Source organism: Papilio machaon, chromosome 11 (genome assembly GCF_912999745.1).
Source record: "Papilio machaon chromosome 11, ilPapMach1.1, whole genome shotgun sequence".
Classification (NCBI taxonomy): Eukaryota; Metazoa; Arthropoda; class Insecta; order Lepidoptera; family Papilionidae; genus Papilio; species Papilio machaon.
The window spans coordinates 4,311,913-4,328,392 of record NC_059996.1 but is presented as its reverse complement, the minus strand read 5'-3'; the positions used below and the strand labels follow the sequence as shown (position 1 = coordinate 4,328,392).

The window sequence follows — 16,480 nt, the reverse complement described above, 5'->3', positions numbered from 1 at the left end:
GTTCTGACATTTAATAATTGTGTTACATAGAGTGGGGGGTTGCCGTGACATTGTTACATTTGGACAGACGACAGTTGAATGGAGAATGAGATAATTATCTGACCCATACAGTCTTATGTCCTCGGAATAAGGACCATTTTACCCCTTTATTCACCAATGGAAAAAAATGGTATTCGATGATTTGATACCAGTTTGAGTATGGAGTATAAAAGTGCTTGTGAGTTAATTTGTATTCATTCAATTATTGAAACACACAGTATCAACATGTACTCCAAGGTATAGTAATATGTTTATTGACAATGTCAAAAAAAAAATAAGTGCGTTCTCTGCCCTCCTTGTATATTGTAATGCCATTAGACTATTTCGACTAACTTTATAATCAACGTTTATTTTTAGCTATACAATCTACAAAAGACGGTAACTCTTTATTGACGGATGATGTTAAAATAATTTCAATCAATTTCACTTTCTTTTCTTCAGGATGTAATATTCCCCGAAAAGCAAATAGTGATTGTGTCAGGAATATTTAGTTTCTTCAAGAAATCTACTACTATTAAACTTATACTATAATATTTACTTTTTGTTCTAGGTTTTAGTTTTCCTGTGCGCCGCTGGCATCGCTTCTGCCGGCAACCTTCTGCACGCCGCACCTGTGGCTTACAGCGCGGCGCCGTCCGTTTCCCACGTGTCTTACACGTCACACGGGGCCCCCGTTGCATACGCCAGCCCAGCTGTCGCATACTCTGCACCAATCGCAAAGACCGTAGCATATTCCGCTCCATCAGTCTCCTACCAGTCTATCTCTTCCCGTTCCACACCTCTTACTTACTCTTACGCGTCTCCGGCTATCTCCACTTACAATACCCCTGTTGTAACTAAGACTATCTCCCCTATCTCTTATTCTTCGGTGGCTGCACACTCTGCTCCTTTGTCGTATGCTGCTGCACCAGCCTACTCTACATATTCTTCCGTTCCCGTCAAGACCGCAGTGACTTATTCTGCTGCGCCCGCGGTCTCACATGTCACTTACACCGGTCTTGGTGTAAACTACGGTTGGTGAAAACGGAATTCTAGTGCAAATTATTTAATATGCGGAATTTGAATAATATGATTAAAATGTAAATAATGCTTGTAATTTATTATTGAAATAAAATATTTACTCAAATATATATATATATATATATATATATATATATATATTTTAATATTTAATGGTTTACTTTATAACGATTGAATCACATTTTAAATTATTAAAAGTTATAAAAAGAAGCAAAAATTACAAAGGTAGTTAATTTCTTCAAGAATTATCTACATCTTGTATTGACATTGGATGACATTGTCATGGAGTTTTTGGTAGATGAATTGTAGTTTAAATTTATGGTAGCATTTTATATTATTAAAACACCTAATATTAATAAAGTTATCAGTTCACTTAACACAAAACTCTATGCGTATGTCAGCCGTCACTTTGTTACTATAGCATATTATGTGCTGAAATACCATGACCATGCAGAAGATAGGCGTGAACTGGAAGCGAATCCGCATTTCGTCTGATGAGCATGCGTGCCATTGTCTCCTAATTTTAGTTCCCATTCCCTTCCTTCTCTTTCTTATAAAGAAAGGTTGGGAAGGGGGAGTGCATTACATGAAGGAGGGGACGCATAAGAAAATAAGGGGGAAAGGGGATCTTTTTTCTCTGAGTCCCCATCTCGGTAGATTAAAGGTAGGCAACGCCATCTGCAATTGCTAATATTAATAATCTATGGGCAGCGGTCGCTTCGCTATTTCGACGTATTCAAATGGCCGTTCGTTTGCCTCCTCACAATATAAACATAACCAGGTTGCCGCTGGCTCATTTGCCTTCTTAAATTATTAAAAAAGTTAAAAGCTGATTCCTTAAAAAATAAAAAGCTAATATTAAGATTGTTAAGTGAAGAGGAATAATTGTGACTTTAATATTATTATCCTTTATTTGATCAAGTAATCATTTTTACTTGAATGCCAATTTAATATATTCATATTAAGAAGATTTATTAAAAAAAGTATTTGTTCGGTACAGATGTACTATAGCTTGTCATTGTTTGAATTTCGCGGTTGACCAATACGGGTTTTATGTTGGTAGGTCGACTCATTTTTATTCTCCCGCACAAGCGGGTAGTTGGAAATCCCTCTCCGCTACGGACGGGCGCGGGGCCTGCGGGGGGCTTGTGCGGGGAAGGAGTGAGTCGACAGAGCGCATCGTGGCAGCAAAAAAAGTGGTCGGCAGTTGGATAGCTCATCGGACGTGTCTATTAATTAGCGTACAGGGTCGCTAAGTTTACGGTTCCGCGTTCGGTTCGGATAAGGACGCGTCTATAGGGCGCTTACGGGAAGCGGTGCATCGGGTGCATCAGGAGTGCAGCATTGCTGGCGCCTTTAGACTGTATGACAGTGACTTACTTGACTCGACTGACACCGACAGAGTGACCAGGCACCTGCAGGCGGTGAACGGGGCATCGAGTAGGTGAGTGCCAGTTCATATATTTTCAATATTTACGCCAGGCCTTGTGATACGTAGTTTAAGGCAGGTTGTGCCGCGGGACCCGAACCCGTCGTGTACGGCACAATTCGATGGTAGCAGAGCGTGGTTAGGTTAACACGTATGTTATAACCGCGTGGTTATATTCGGGTTACGTGTTTTTCGGGTACGTATTTGCATTGCTTGGCGAAATATTGTAACGTCCTTCTCGCGCGGAATATAACGGAATATAACGGAATACAACGGAATACAGAATATTATAACATATTACGTCGTACAATATTAGGTTTTTAATCGAGTCGTTTACGTTAAATTCTTTATTGTACGATTGCTACGTAATATTAATCGGCCATTAGGGTTCCATTTATTGATTTCGTATAGTTTAGATTATTTCATTTAGGGTTCTTTCATAATAGGTTTATATTTGATTTAGTAATTTCACGGTTTTTTCTACTATATTTAAATTAGGGCTTTTTTACGCATCGGTTTTTTTTTGTAGTTGATGTTACGGTGCATAATTTAATTTGGTGATTTTTTAATTTGTTTTTTTTTTATTACGGTTAATAATTTAATTTAGTATTTTTTTTCGTTTGGTAGTTTTTATGTTACCGTCGATAATTTAAGTTGGTCAGTTTTCATTACGGTTGGTTTTTTTAATTAGGTAATTCTTTATAACGGTTTTCATACATTTGGTTAAGGGGAGAATTATCTACCCACCATTTAGATTTTTTTTTCCTTTATCGACCATTTGTAGTAAGCGGTTTCTGGAAGCGTCGATAATTTTCTACCTTCGTTTTTATTTATTTTTTAATTTTTGAACTTTATTAATCATGGCCGGCAAATATACCGCTAGGATAACAGGGGTGCTGAGATGGCTCGGCTCAGCGGTTTTGAATATTTCTAGGCCGGACCGTGCGCAGGCCCTTATGGCTAGATACCAGGTTTTAGACGATCAAATGGCGGATCTATATGCGGCGTACCGTGGCATTCTAGAGTTAGGTTTAGAAGCGGATGCCATGGCGAAGATTAATGCTGACATCGATCAGGCCGACGACCTGGCTGATCAAGTTATTCAGGCTGTAGGTTGCCTTAAGGGGTCAAGCGCTGCTGACGCGCGCGTTACTGCGGAGTCGGAGGCGTCACCAGCGCTCATGAGTAGATTGCCGCTGCTCGATTTGCCACAATTTAACGGTGACTTGGATCAGTGGGTCGCATTTAATAATTTATTTGAAAGCATTGTTCACAGTCGTAGGGATTTGACCCCAGCTCAGAAGCTTGCCTATTTGTTGGCGTCGTTAACGGGAGAAGCCAAGGGCCTTGTCCAACATTTAGGTCTTGTTGACGGTAATTATGAAATCGCCCGGGACTTACTCAATCGTAGGTACCAGAATGTTCGGCGATTAGCGGATAGTCACGTTGCTGCTATCCTAGGCCTACCTAGGATTTCGGTTACGCAGTCGTTGCGCACACGGCTTCTTAACCCGTTGTTAATAGCGGTCAACGGTCTCAAGGGTTTGGATTTACCTGTGTCCACGTGGTCGTTTTTATTATTGCACATAATTCTTTCCAAATTACCATACGATTTACAACATAGATTTGAACTGGAATACGGCGGTGACTCCGCCACTCATCTTCCCAGCTTTGACAACCTAATTTTATTCCTGGAGGATGAGTGTCGTCGATCGGAGAATGTCCCCCCTCCCCCTTCGGGGCCTCCCGTAGTTGCTCCTAGAGCGAGGCCCGCGGGTAACGAACACCGTCCACCGGTTTGGGCACGTAATAGGCCACGGATGTTTAACGCAGCGATACGACAGGCACAGGACATTCACTGCAGTTATTGTCGGGATACAGGACACGGTGTTACGGGTTGCCCCAAGTTCCGGGAACTACGTTGGCAAGCTCGGCGCGGTATTGCTCGCCAACGGTTTTGGTGTTATTGCTGCTTGGGGGACCACCTTGTCTCGCACTGCCAGTCCACTCGTGCGTGCGGTCAGTGTGGAGGTAGGCATCATCTCCTGCTGTGTGGAAACCGCAACGGCTCGCACTCGCCAACCACTCAGGGGCATGTAACTTCCCCTGTTCGTAGTAAAAATGCGGGGGAACAGTGGTCTGGAGCTATGCAGCGGACATCAGGTCGCCGTGATGTTAGGTCTCCACCACGGCTTAGGGAAAACCACGGACGGCAATGTGTTCGGGGTTCACCAGCGAGCACGGGCGGGGGGGCGCGTGATTCCTGCAGCGTCCCTCAAGCTGCGGCAAAGAAGCCTGGTGCGGCCGGCGCTCGCTCGCCACTCCACTTCTTGGACTGGCCTCGGTTGGAGCGTCGCCGACAGTGTCGATCGGATCATCAGGTGATAAGTGATCAGGATCGCCTTTCCTCCGCACCACATATAAATAAATCTTCGCAGGAACGATAATTCGTTCCACTTTTCCATCGCAATGCATCTCATCGCTTAGTACGGTTTCACTGTCCACCGCTCAGGTTCGCGTCGGTTCTCTTCGGAGTAAATAGGTAACCACGCGCGCGGTTTTGGACTCGGGTTCATAGGGATGCATTGTTTAAATACGGTCGGTGGAACATTTACGGTCGCGGATCGACCGGGTACGGATTACGGACTTATTCGCGGAACAGGTAAAGCGAATTGGATGGTTACATAGATTTTATTAGGCCACTTGGTGGTAAAGCGAGCAGTGGCAACTCTTCCCCAGCTCGTTTGATTTTGGGTTTCGAATTACGTTTTTAGACGCAGCCAGATATCGTCTGGCTGGGGCGGGGGACTGTTCGGTACAGATGTACTATAGCTTGTCATTGTTTGAATTTCGCGGTTGACCAATACGGGTTTTATGTTGGTAGGTCGACTCATTTTTATTCTCCCGCACAAGCGGGTAGTTGGAAATCCCTCTCCGCTACGGACGGGCGCGGGGCCTGCGGGGGGCTTGTGCGGGGAAGGAGTGAGTCGACAGAGCGCATCGTGGCAGCAAAAAAAGTGGTCGGCAGTTGGATAGCTCATCGGACGTGTCTATTAATTAGCGTACAGGGTCGCTAAGTTTACGGTTCCGCGTTCGGTTCGGATAAGGACGCGTCTATAGGGCGCTTACGGGAAGCGGTGCATCGGGTGCATCAGGAGTGCAGCATTGCTGGCGCCTTTAGACTGTATGACAGTGACTTACTTGACTCGACTGACACCGACAGAGTGACCAGGCACCTGCAGGCGGTGAACGGGGCATCGAGTAGGTGAGTGCCAGTTCATATATTTACATTATTTACGCCAGGCCTTGTGATACGTAGTCTAAGGCAGGTTGTGCCGCGGGACCCGAACCCGTCGTGTACGGCACAGTATTTCTTAAACAAGTATGGCTATATTATAGATGCGTTATCAAATACAAAACCTTTGAAAAAATCGTCAAATAGCTTTAGGATGTATTCGAAACGATACGAATGATGAAATATTAATTTAAAGCAAAAATCGTTATCACACAATTTTAAATGTAATTAACTGATTGAAGTAATGTTAAACTAAATCGTTTTTAGGCTCTTGCCAAAAAATTTATTATATATTTTCCTAATCTGTTAGAATGTCATGGCATAGCGGTAAAACTTAAAACCCATTCATACAATGTCTATTAACATGTATACTGCATGTTATATGAAATCATTTATTAGAGAATTTCATTAAACTTAATTATTAATTTCACAGTATCATGATATTTATAACTAAATTATTTTGTATCGGTAACAACATTAAAGACTGACTATCACACGCTTGCTCATTCTAATAGTATACACAAGAACATTTAGTACCGTTCCCTTGTTACTCTATTTACAATATCGACGGTTTCATATCAAATATTTTAATCGCACCCGGAGGCGAACAAAACAGTACGCATTACGAAACATAAATATGCATAAGTTATTGAGTCTTTAACAATTGGCCAACTTGTTTTCAAAACTCTTTAAGAACAATACCACGCATAGAGTGTTCTATGTGTTTGCGATTCATTTTTTGTAACAAGAATATCTAGCATGTGTTAGATTATTTAATTGCAGATTTTTATACTGTTGATTGGAAGAAAAGGATAAGATATAAAGGGTGATTCCCGTTAGGCCTTTGGAGTACATAGAATAAAAAACCTCTTGTCCCGATAGATTCTATGAATTCAATCGACCCAGTGAGCAAAAATCCCATTAGGCGTACTGTTTAGTCGATCAGTAGGCCGATAGGCCCAATGGGAAACGCTCGAGATGAAAAGTTAAAAACAAAAATGATTTGAATACTTTTATTACAGTAAGTAAAAACAATATTCGTTATAAAAGTAATCTTCCGATTTGTTCAATAAATAAGTAACATATTTTTATCATGTATTTTACCAGCCGTAGCTAGCGCCAAGACCGGTGTAGGTGACGTGCGAAACGGCGGGCGCGGCAGAGTAAGTGACGGCGGTCTTCAGTGCGGGAACAGCAGAGTATGTAGAGTAGGCAGGGGCGGCAGCGTAAGTCGTAACAGCTGGGGTCGCAATTGTCTTGGTTACCAAAGGAGCGGAGTACGCGACTGGAGCAGAATGAGAGGACACCGAGGAGTAAGATACGGCAGGCGAGTAGGTTTTAGCGATAACAGGCGCAGCGTAGGTTTTGGCAACCAAAGGGCTGGTAGCGTACACGGGACCGTGTGCTACTGACGAGTAGGATACCGCTGGAGAGATGGTCTTTGAAAGGACGGGAGCGCCATAAGTGGCAACGGCGGGTGTTGCGATTGTTTTAGCATAGAGTGACGGGGCGGAGTGGGTGGAAATAGATTGGTAGGAGACGGATGGGGCTAAGCTCTTTGTGATCACAGGGGAGGCGGCGTATGTGGTGACAGCGGGTGCAGCGGCGTATGTGATCGGTGCAGCGTGGGTTGAGTATGAGACCGAGGACACGGCCGGAGCGGCGCTGTAGGCGATAGGAGCATGGAGCAAGTTGCCAGCGGAGGCAATGCCTGCCGCGCACATGAAGATTATGACCTGAAAACAACAGTGTTAAGTCAATATGTGATGGATTGGAAGTAGGTATACAGCCCGGTTAACACAACTTAATGGCTTCACAACTTGATCAAAAAATAGGATAAAAGTGTAGTAACATTGTTTTCTGTATTTTCTAATTATTATTTGATACGTAGAAAAATATAAAAGTCACAATTTCATTTCGTACCTTGGTGTACATGTTTAAGTAGTGAGTTTCGCTGATGGATTAATTTTGGAAGCACTTGCGTATGCTTTTATATCACTGTTGGCAAACTGGTATCAGCATGGATATAACTGAGAGCGATTCTTGAACTGCCGCGGGCGATCTCATTTCAATGTCAAGGAGATCCACCGCCCAAAACATCGCATCGAACAGAATGAGACTTGTTAATGTAAAAGGTTTATGGAAGTAACACAAAGTACAAGGAAATCCTGGTGTAAATCGGAAAATGATCTTCCGATAGTGTGTAATATTCTTTTATTATTGTTATTATTATCTGATTAAATATTACTGTCATTTATAACTATGCTTCATGTTTTCTTTGCTTTTATATGAGGATTTCATCTTTACCTACTCAAGCTGGTTATGCATCAGCTGCTACTGAAGAGAAGTGTGTAAGTAACAGTGGTACTACTCTTAAGATCTTTTATTTTACTTAACTTGTATAATATCTACTTGACCATTTTACGTTTTTTCAACGACTTATGCTATTATTTAAAGAATACATTCGATTTCACTGAGAGAAATTTCTTCTTTTATCAGCATTATTCAAGTGAAACCGTGGCAGTATGCACGCTTATATACACGAGTATATCATAAGAAAAACATCAGTAGATTATAGTTAGTCGCAGGGCAAATGTTCGGAACGTATGTAAATTTCGTCCTTCATCAGACATTATTTCCGGTATTAATTTATATTTTGGTTATTAATACATTTGACCGATATATCCTTTGATCTTAATTGTTTACTTCAGTCGTATAATTTACTTATTAAATTTGATGTCACTGTAAGGTTTAAATTGCGTTTAAATTTGTGATGATCGATAAACTCGCTTTAAGGTTTACAAATTGAAAGTTTATGTTTGTTGTTTTACTAAACTCAATTGCTGTTAATTTCGAACGGTTACAACACAAATATTATTAGTTTTAGTAGTTGTTGTTAGTCACAAACACAACTTTTGTCGAAGAGTAAGCAATCACTTTAATTTTTGTTGGTTTTATGGGCAGCGTAATCCCTTATAAAATACAATTAACTGCTTTCTGATTTACCTTTACTTTCTAAAAGCATTGATCTAAAATAGAGGTAAGAGTAAGTTACATATACAAGGGTATCGTTAGAACAAAAATAACTGGTAGTAACAAATTAAAATTATTTATTTCAGATTAGTATACATTAATCATCTTTTACTTTTAGTTGGCTTTTGTGGTTCACCACTTGTTTCCATAACTACCAGTACCGTATCTATGACCGCCGTATCCTTGACCAAGTGCATTATGGGCTCCGTATCCACCATGTCCTGAGGAGTAGGGTACTTCAGGCCCCAAATATTTCTTGATAGATACAGAAGAAAAAGCGGGTCCAGAAAAACCACCTAGACCATTATAACCGTATCCTTGGGAACCTAAGTCATGAGCTCCGTGTCCTCCAAATCCTGTGGAATAGGGTACAGCGGGTCCTGAGTATTTTTTGATGGATACAGTAGAAGTAGCAGCTCCGGTTAAACCCGTGTTTCCATAACCTGCAATACCGCCGTAAGCACCAAGACCACCATAACCGTATCCGTGGGAACCCGAGCCATATGCTCCGTGTCCTCCAAATCCTGTAGAATAGGGCACGGCGGTTCCTGAGTATTTCTTGATAGATACAGTAGAAATAGCGGGTCCGGCAAAACCAGCAGAACCGGATCCATAACCACCGTGGCCATATGATCCGGATCCATAATTTTGCCACCCATTTCCATATCCTAAGTTATTTGTTCCGTAACCTAGTTTGGATTGAAGGCCAAGGTTTGTGCCATATCCGAGTTCTAATCCTTGTCCGAGGCTCGTACCGTATCCTAGACCTGATCTAAGGCCTGGATTGGATCCATATCCTAAGCCATGTTGACCCAGACTTAGTCCACCGGCAAGGTTCCCGCCACGCGCCAGACCAAATAGGCACACTATGACAGCGATCTGTAAAAAGCATAATTCACAATACTCAAAGAAAATTTTTAATAAGTAAAAGTTGAGCTAGTAATTGTTATTAAGAAACATTTTACTATGTCAAAAGTTTTGGATTTATTAGTAAGAATTTATCTCATATACCTATAATTAATGAGATCTCACCTTAACGGCCATTGTTGTGAGCTGTTTAACTTTGTATTGTAGTATGTTTAGATTTTGGCGTATATTTTTGTTTATATAGACTAATGCAATAACCTTGTTTATGATGAGGTTCATAATTTTTTACTACACAAGATAACAGATGTAGCAACATCTGTAATTCTAAATGTATTCAATAGGTTGTTTAATTGCTGTTGTTAACATCCTAATGATTTAGTAATTACCTTTTACATACTATTTTTCGTCAAATAGAAACTTAATCGTACAATAGATCCAAGCAAGTGATTTTGAATAATTTACCTATAAGTATTTAGTTTATTATTAATTAATTTTTACAATATCACCCAAGTAGGGTTGGCGAAAGGCAGGCGGCCGGCTGTAAAAAATTAAGCCAAAACTTTAAGGTTTTTAAAATCTTCTGCGCCGACCCCATGTGAGTGGGATGAGGCCAGGACGATGAGTGGTAGTGGTAGACCATTAATTAAAATTCGACGACAATTCATGATCATAGGATTTTTTTTAAATAGCTTAATCCACTTCTTCTCCACATTAATTTTAACTGTGACAATTTTCACCTTAATCCATTCACGCAATTTCCTTCAAAAAGGAGGACAAATTTTTCGTTTCACGTATTAATATAATGTTTTTATCGAAGAGGATAACTTAGGTTTAAAGATACGAATAATGTCATCGTTCAATTTTCGTTTCGAGTGATATTTACGATATGACAATAACCTAATAATTGATTGCTTACTTCCCAATAATCCATTAGGAATTTTAGTCATATCATTTAAATTAATAGTTAATTTAAAAATATATTAATATTCATATATTTATTTAAAAATGCCAATAAAACTTTAGGACATGTTTACTCTTGAATTTCCCAAGACGCCTGAGAAGTTTTGAACCAAACAGATTATTAGAAAATTAAATCATAACAGATCGATGTAGTATTTATAATAAGCAGAACTTGTCTTCTTGTATTTAGTAATTAGTTAATAATGTAGCTAGTATATAAATAAGTCTTTTAAAATAATTTTAATAAACAATAGATTTCTGTAGTTTTTGTGGCGTAGTCAAAAAAAAAACGATTATACGATCCCCCTATAATCGTTTTTTTTACTACTGTGACATTTTTATAGCCTTATCATATTATTGTCATCCCTTGCATTATCTTTGAAAAAGTAGAGACAAAACTATGTGTCATTACAAGTGTGGTTGCATTCAGGTATATATCATATCGCATATGTTGGCAAACTAAAGAATAATTGGAAAAGTATAGCTTTTCAATGTATACCTTACTAGCAGACAACCGCTACTCCATTCGCGCGGAGTTATAAAAATCTTAATAATCGTATCATATGTCGTCAATCGTAAGATATGTGTTCTTTCAGATTATGTTCTACACTGTGCAAAATGTTGTCAAGATCGGTTTAGCTGTTCCGGAGATACCTTCAAACAAACATCCATCTATCCATCTAAACATTTGCATTTATATATGTAATTAGCAAGATAAAAAACGAGAGATGTCAATAAACATTTTATGGTGTATTATTTGTTCTTACATATGTGTATTCATGTATAACGCTGGTGTGTAACATAAACATGATTCATATCATAAATGTCTCATATAGTTGGATTTCGCAAATATTTTGGGAGAGAGGAGATATTTAGCGTAAAAAACTGAAACTCTTTAATGAACTCTTTGTTTGCATAACTTTGGTATTCAAAGTACAAGTAGGTAAAATAATGTAAACTTTTTCCAACTAAATTTTTTTCTTGTACTATTTTTTACAACGTAATAACATCACTAAAAGTGTATATCCCCTTCAGCAACATCTATTGATTTATACTCTTTACTAGCATAAGTAGCTTAATTATCTATTAATTTATCATATTAGTATATAGGATTAATAATACAGTCAAAATCTGTTATAACGACATCGAAGGGACTACTCATATTGAGTCGTAAAAACCGATAGTTGTAACAACCGGTGACAGGTATTAATAGGAAAGATATGTATATAACATTCAGCCAGGACCTTTGATTTTGGTCAATTTAACCGGTATGTTGTTCTAAACGATGTCGCCATAAACGGTTTTGACTGTATTTATATCTGTACGTTATATTAAAGTTTCAAGTATTAATCATTATGAAGAAAATGGGATCTCTAAAATAAACATCGGAATAAATTAAAAGAGTAAATAGTACTTTGTGATATAATATCATTTATTTATTAAAGTAAACATTTACATTTTTTTACACTTTTACCATTTGTTGGCGTAACCTTGATATCCAAGTCCATGTCCGCCGTGTCCATAACCACCATATCCTTGGTGGCCATTAGAGATAGCCGGGGAATAAGCACTGTGGCCACCGAATCCCGCGGAATAGGATGCACTAGGGGCAGCCGTGTGTACTGTCGTATACTGGACAACAGAGGCCTTCTCTGGTCCGGAATAGGCGGTGTTTGCTCCGTAGCCGCCATAGTTTCCATAACCACTACCGTAACCTCCATGGCCGTACGAACCAGTAGACGTAGATCCATATCCTTGCCAACCATTGTATCCTAGACTTGTACCGTGTCCAAAACTGGTACCGTATCCAAGACCTGAGCCATGACCCAGACTAGCTCCGTATCCGAGGTTACTGACACCAAGGTTAGTCCTGAGACCTGGCCCGTGGTGCGCGATGGCAGATGATCCGAGTGTTGATCCGCCGTAAAGGTTTCCGGCACGAGCAACACCGAACAGGCACAAGACTACGGCAATCTATAAGAAAACAGTTTTAAGAATTTTGTTTGATGTTTATTTTGAATTTAGTAATTCTGAATTATAAATGGTGAAACTCGTAATCTTTCATCATTTCTCCTACGACTAGACTATTGTTTAAAAAGTTGTATGATGATCTTAATGAAAGCCCTGCAAATAAACCAAGGCACATTCGTTATTTGTGAAACAGAAAACATCTTGAAGTATTTAAAAAAAAAGCCGTTCAAAAACATCTATGTTTAGCTTACCTTCATGGTCATTGTTGTTGATGCTTTACTTTTCAAGAGAGGAATGTGTTATAGTACAAAAAAATCTGCTTATATATGCAAGTGTTTGAAAATTTATTAACCTTGTTGAAGCAACTGCAAAAGATTAAAAAGATGAAGAAATAGGCAATAAAAGATTTGTTACACTGTTCAAGTTCTCATAATGATTACCCTTTCATAAAGTATGTATGTGTATAACACTTTTTCATATCATTTACATCGTTCACATAACAATATTATGTAATTTTGCATAATGTGTCATTCGATGCGGATATATAGGTATCTCTTAATATTCTACAGTTCTGTATCACCAACCATACTAAAGTTTTACTAAAGGAAAGGAAAAGGTAACCAAAAAATATTTTTCAATAAGCGGGCTAGACATGTTTTTCATACATATTCTTAATTTTTAATCTTACTGTTATTATAAACTAGCTTTTACCCGCGACTTCGTCCGCGCGGAATAAAAATAGAAAACGGGGTAAAAATTATCCTATGTCCGTTTCCTGATTCTAAGCTACCTGCCCACCAATTTTCAGTCAAATCGATTCAGCTGTTCTTGAGTTATAAATAGTGTAACTAACACTTTATTTTATATATATATACTAGCTTTTGCCCGCGACTCCGTCCGCGCGGAATAAAAAAAAAAAGAAAAGAAAACGGGGTAAAAATTATCCTATGTCCTATTCCTGGTTCTAAGCTACCTGCCCACCAATTTTCAGTCAAATCGATTCAGCCGTTCTTGAGTTATAAATGGTGTAACTAACACAACTTTCTTTTATATATATAGATATAGATGCGAATGTTTAGATGGATGGATGTTTGTTTGAAGGTATCTCCGGAACGGTTATACATATCTTGATGAAATTTCGCAAAGATGTAGAACATACTCGTATGTAGTCTGGAAGAACACATAGGCTACTTATTAAGTTTTTTTAATGGCGCGCGGACGGCGACACGGGCGACAGCTAGTCTAATCATAAAAACATTTTATTTAGTGGTTTTGTATATGTACGGTATACCATAAATTCTTTATATGAATTACTGTTAATTAAAACGTTAAGCAAGTTACAGGATTTTGGTTAAATTGTTGTGAAGTTTGCAAAACTCTGGAATAAGCTATTTGGTAAGTTGTAACGTAGCCAAAAGTTTAAACTATAAGGGATTAATTTGGTAGATGTGTATTTGCTTTAAGACCGTAGTATACAATAACAAGTCTTTGGTGTATCTGGTGTTAATAAAATGTTCAATCTTTGTCGTTCAAAAGGATAAACATTTTTAATCCAAAAATTCAATAACATTACCAACATTTTCCCTTTTAGAGTTATAGTGAACGGGCACTTATTTAGCTTGAGTATGCCATCCTTCGACCACGCCATCATTTAAATATAATTCATTGTACGTAATAATCAGAATAATCGCTTTTACAAATTAGAATAGAAATCACGTAAAACTTAGGGTCCTTCAAGAAGCGACCGTCTCATCTTCTTAAATGCAGGCAACGAATTTGCATTTTCTCTGGTATTGTAGATGTCCATAGAAATGGATGATCATCTCGGTGTTCCCGCTATTCGTTTGTCTCATTTTCTTATACAAGAAAATAATAAATTATCTTACTCAATATAAATAAGGTTTACTATTAATATCGGTAGTATTCTTTTTAAACTCGTAGTGTTTTATTAACCGTATCTTTTTGTAACCGTAACTTGGTGATACTATTAATATTTGTGATATTATTTAAATATATGAATAATAATAAATCCAGTGGAGCTTGCTACGATGAGAAGTGATTACCATATTGTACGAACCACGCATGCCTTGGTTGTGTTTTAAAGGCTCCACTACAATAGTCAGCATTTATTTAAATAACGACAATAATCTTACTAATATTACAAATGCGAATTGGATGTATGGAGATGTATGGAGGGATGGATAGATGGTTGGATGGATGTTTATTAGTAGGTATCTCCAGAAAGGCTCAAAGGATCTCGATGAAATTTGGCATACATGAAGACCATAGTCTGGAAGAACACATATGCTACTAATTACGTTTTTTTTTTAATTTCGCGCGGGCGAAAAGCGGGCGACAGCTAGTTATAAAATGAATAGTAGGTAATAGATTGTAACTTGCCCTTTATCCTTTGATAGTTCGATAGAAATCAAGAGACAGTGAATTGAAGACAAGATTTTCATTATATTTGTTAAATCTCAAATGAATGAGGTCTTTCTTATCGCAGCATTTATTGATAGTGTATATCATACATTTTAAATGTTTGAAAAAGTTACCTTACAAATTATGCCTCTATTCCAAAACTTAAATCTATTTGCAATTTATATTGTACAGTCTTATGTCTATATCCTGATTTAACAACAGTAAAGGAATACAATAACTAGCCATATTATGTCGAAGAGGATACAATTCAATGAATATTTTCATGTAATGCATACGTAAGAAAGAGTTTCAGCTTCTTCTTATATCACGTTATAACTCTAGATTATATTCTGTTAGTGTTTTATATAAATAATTTAAATTTCATGAAATAGTAATGATTTTTAAACGTAGCTTTGGGTTTAGAATTTTTTAAAAATCATTAAGTAAATGTCTAAGGCGTAAAAGGCTTGTGATAAGTAGTAGATATACTTGGAATATTAACATAAAATTATAAAACAATTCATGAATTATTGAAAATTAGATTACAACAATAATAATGTTGTATAAAATGTTATTTTTGTGATATCAATTTGCTTTATTTAAATTTATTTTTCCGTTACCAGGTATTTCCATAGTCAAATCCATTTCCACCGTACCCATAACCTCCATAAGCTGGGGTCCCCAAAGGTCCTGCTGATGCATATATCCCATTGCCAGGGAATCCTTGATAGTAGGGTGAGTTTGGTGCAACCGTATTTACACTGGGAGGTAACCCTTGACCGGGGAAGGCTGAATTTGCACCATATCCGCCGAGACCGATATATCCTCCAAAGTTTCCGGGTGCATAACCTTGCCATCCGTAACGATGGCGACGTTTTATCAGATTTGTGCCGTAATCAATGCCCATATTGCCACTATAACCAAGTCCTGCCACTTGTCCAAGATTTGCTCCAAGATTAGATGCACCGAATGCGAATATACCGCGATGTCTAGCGTGCGCCAATGCAAAGAAACAAAAGAAAACCACAACCTGTAAAACATAATAAATGCTTTTTTTATAAAGTTTTTGAATTTCAAACTTATGCTACTACAGATACAAGTTATTAATATATAAACATAATAACTCTTATGATTACAAAGATATATTTAACAAAAGTTATAACGTTAGAAAGGACGTTGTTAAAAACGGAACAAAATCGGAAAGGAAATGCTATTTGTAAATAAATTTCTAGAAAAGGCGAAAACAGTGTTCAAAACTTATAGTAAGAAGGAATGGACTTTTGCCAACTTTATTTTTCCTGTTGCCATAAGGTTTTCGTCTTAGAAAAGTATAGTAGACTAGACAAATAAAAAGATATGAAATACGTATTATTAAGAATTAAATGAAATTTTAATAAGAATAAAAAAAAACTTACCTTCATAGTAACTGACATAACTGACTTTGG

The 16,480-nt window shown here is 38.1% G+C and overlaps 5 protein-coding genes across 5 annotated transcripts; 1 reads left to right on the top strand and 4 right to left on the bottom strand.

Moving 5' to 3' along the window:
• Positions 1 to 213: 213 nt before the first annotated feature.
• LOC106719581 (pupal cuticle protein C1B) lies at positions 214 to 1,122 on the top strand. Its single transcript, XM_014513944.2, has 2 exons — positions 214 to 276; positions 590 to 1,122. The coding sequence occupies exons 1-2, from the start codon at positions 265 to 267 to the stop codon at positions 1,058 to 1,060; spliced, it is 483 nt and encodes a 160-aa protein (XP_014369430.2). The 5' UTR covers positions 214 to 264; the 3' UTR covers positions 1,061 to 1,122.
• Positions 1,123 to 6,782: 5,660 nt separating this feature from the next.
• Positions 6,783 to 7,782, bottom strand: LOC106719712 (pupal cuticle protein C1B-like). Its single transcript, XM_014514143.2, has 2 exons — positions 7,707 to 7,782; positions 6,783 to 7,519 (listed from the first exon to the last, which is right to left on the bottom strand). The coding sequence occupies exons 1-2, from the start codon at positions 7,716 to 7,718 to the stop codon at positions 6,884 to 6,886; spliced, it is 648 nt and encodes a 215-aa protein (XP_014369629.2). The 5' UTR covers positions 7,719 to 7,782; the 3' UTR covers positions 6,783 to 6,883.
• Positions 7,783 to 8,948: 1,166 nt separating this feature from the next.
• LOC106719580 (glycine-rich cell wall structural protein 2-like) lies at positions 8,949 to 9,860 on the bottom strand. The gene is made up of 2 exons (XM_045680095.1): positions 9,849 to 9,860; positions 8,949 to 9,752 (listed from the first exon to the last, which is right to left on the bottom strand). Exons 1-2 carry the CDS (start codon positions 9,858 to 9,860, stop codon positions 8,949 to 8,951), a joined length of 816 nt encoding a protein of 271 aa, XP_045536051.1.
• A 2,218-nt stretch (positions 9,861 to 12,078) lies between these two features.
• LOC106719578 (cuticle protein 64-like) lies at positions 12,079 to 12,877 on the bottom strand. The gene is made up of 2 exons (XM_014513941.1): positions 12,866 to 12,877; positions 12,079 to 12,617 (listed from the first exon to the last, which is right to left on the bottom strand). The coding sequence occupies exons 1-2, from the start codon at positions 12,875 to 12,877 to the stop codon at positions 12,114 to 12,116; spliced, it is 516 nt and encodes a 171-aa protein (XP_014369427.1). The 3' UTR covers positions 12,079 to 12,113.
• Positions 12,878 to 15,593: 2,716 nt separating this feature from the next.
• On the bottom strand, positions 15,594 to 16,480 carry LOC106719577 (pupal cuticle protein Edg-91-like). The gene is made up of 2 exons (XM_014513940.2): positions 16,451 to 16,480; positions 15,594 to 16,065 (listed from the first exon to the last, which is right to left on the bottom strand). The coding sequence occupies exons 1-2, from the start codon at positions 16,466 to 16,468 to the stop codon at positions 15,652 to 15,654; spliced, it is 432 nt and encodes a 143-aa protein (XP_014369426.2). The 5' UTR covers positions 16,469 to 16,480; the 3' UTR covers positions 15,594 to 15,651.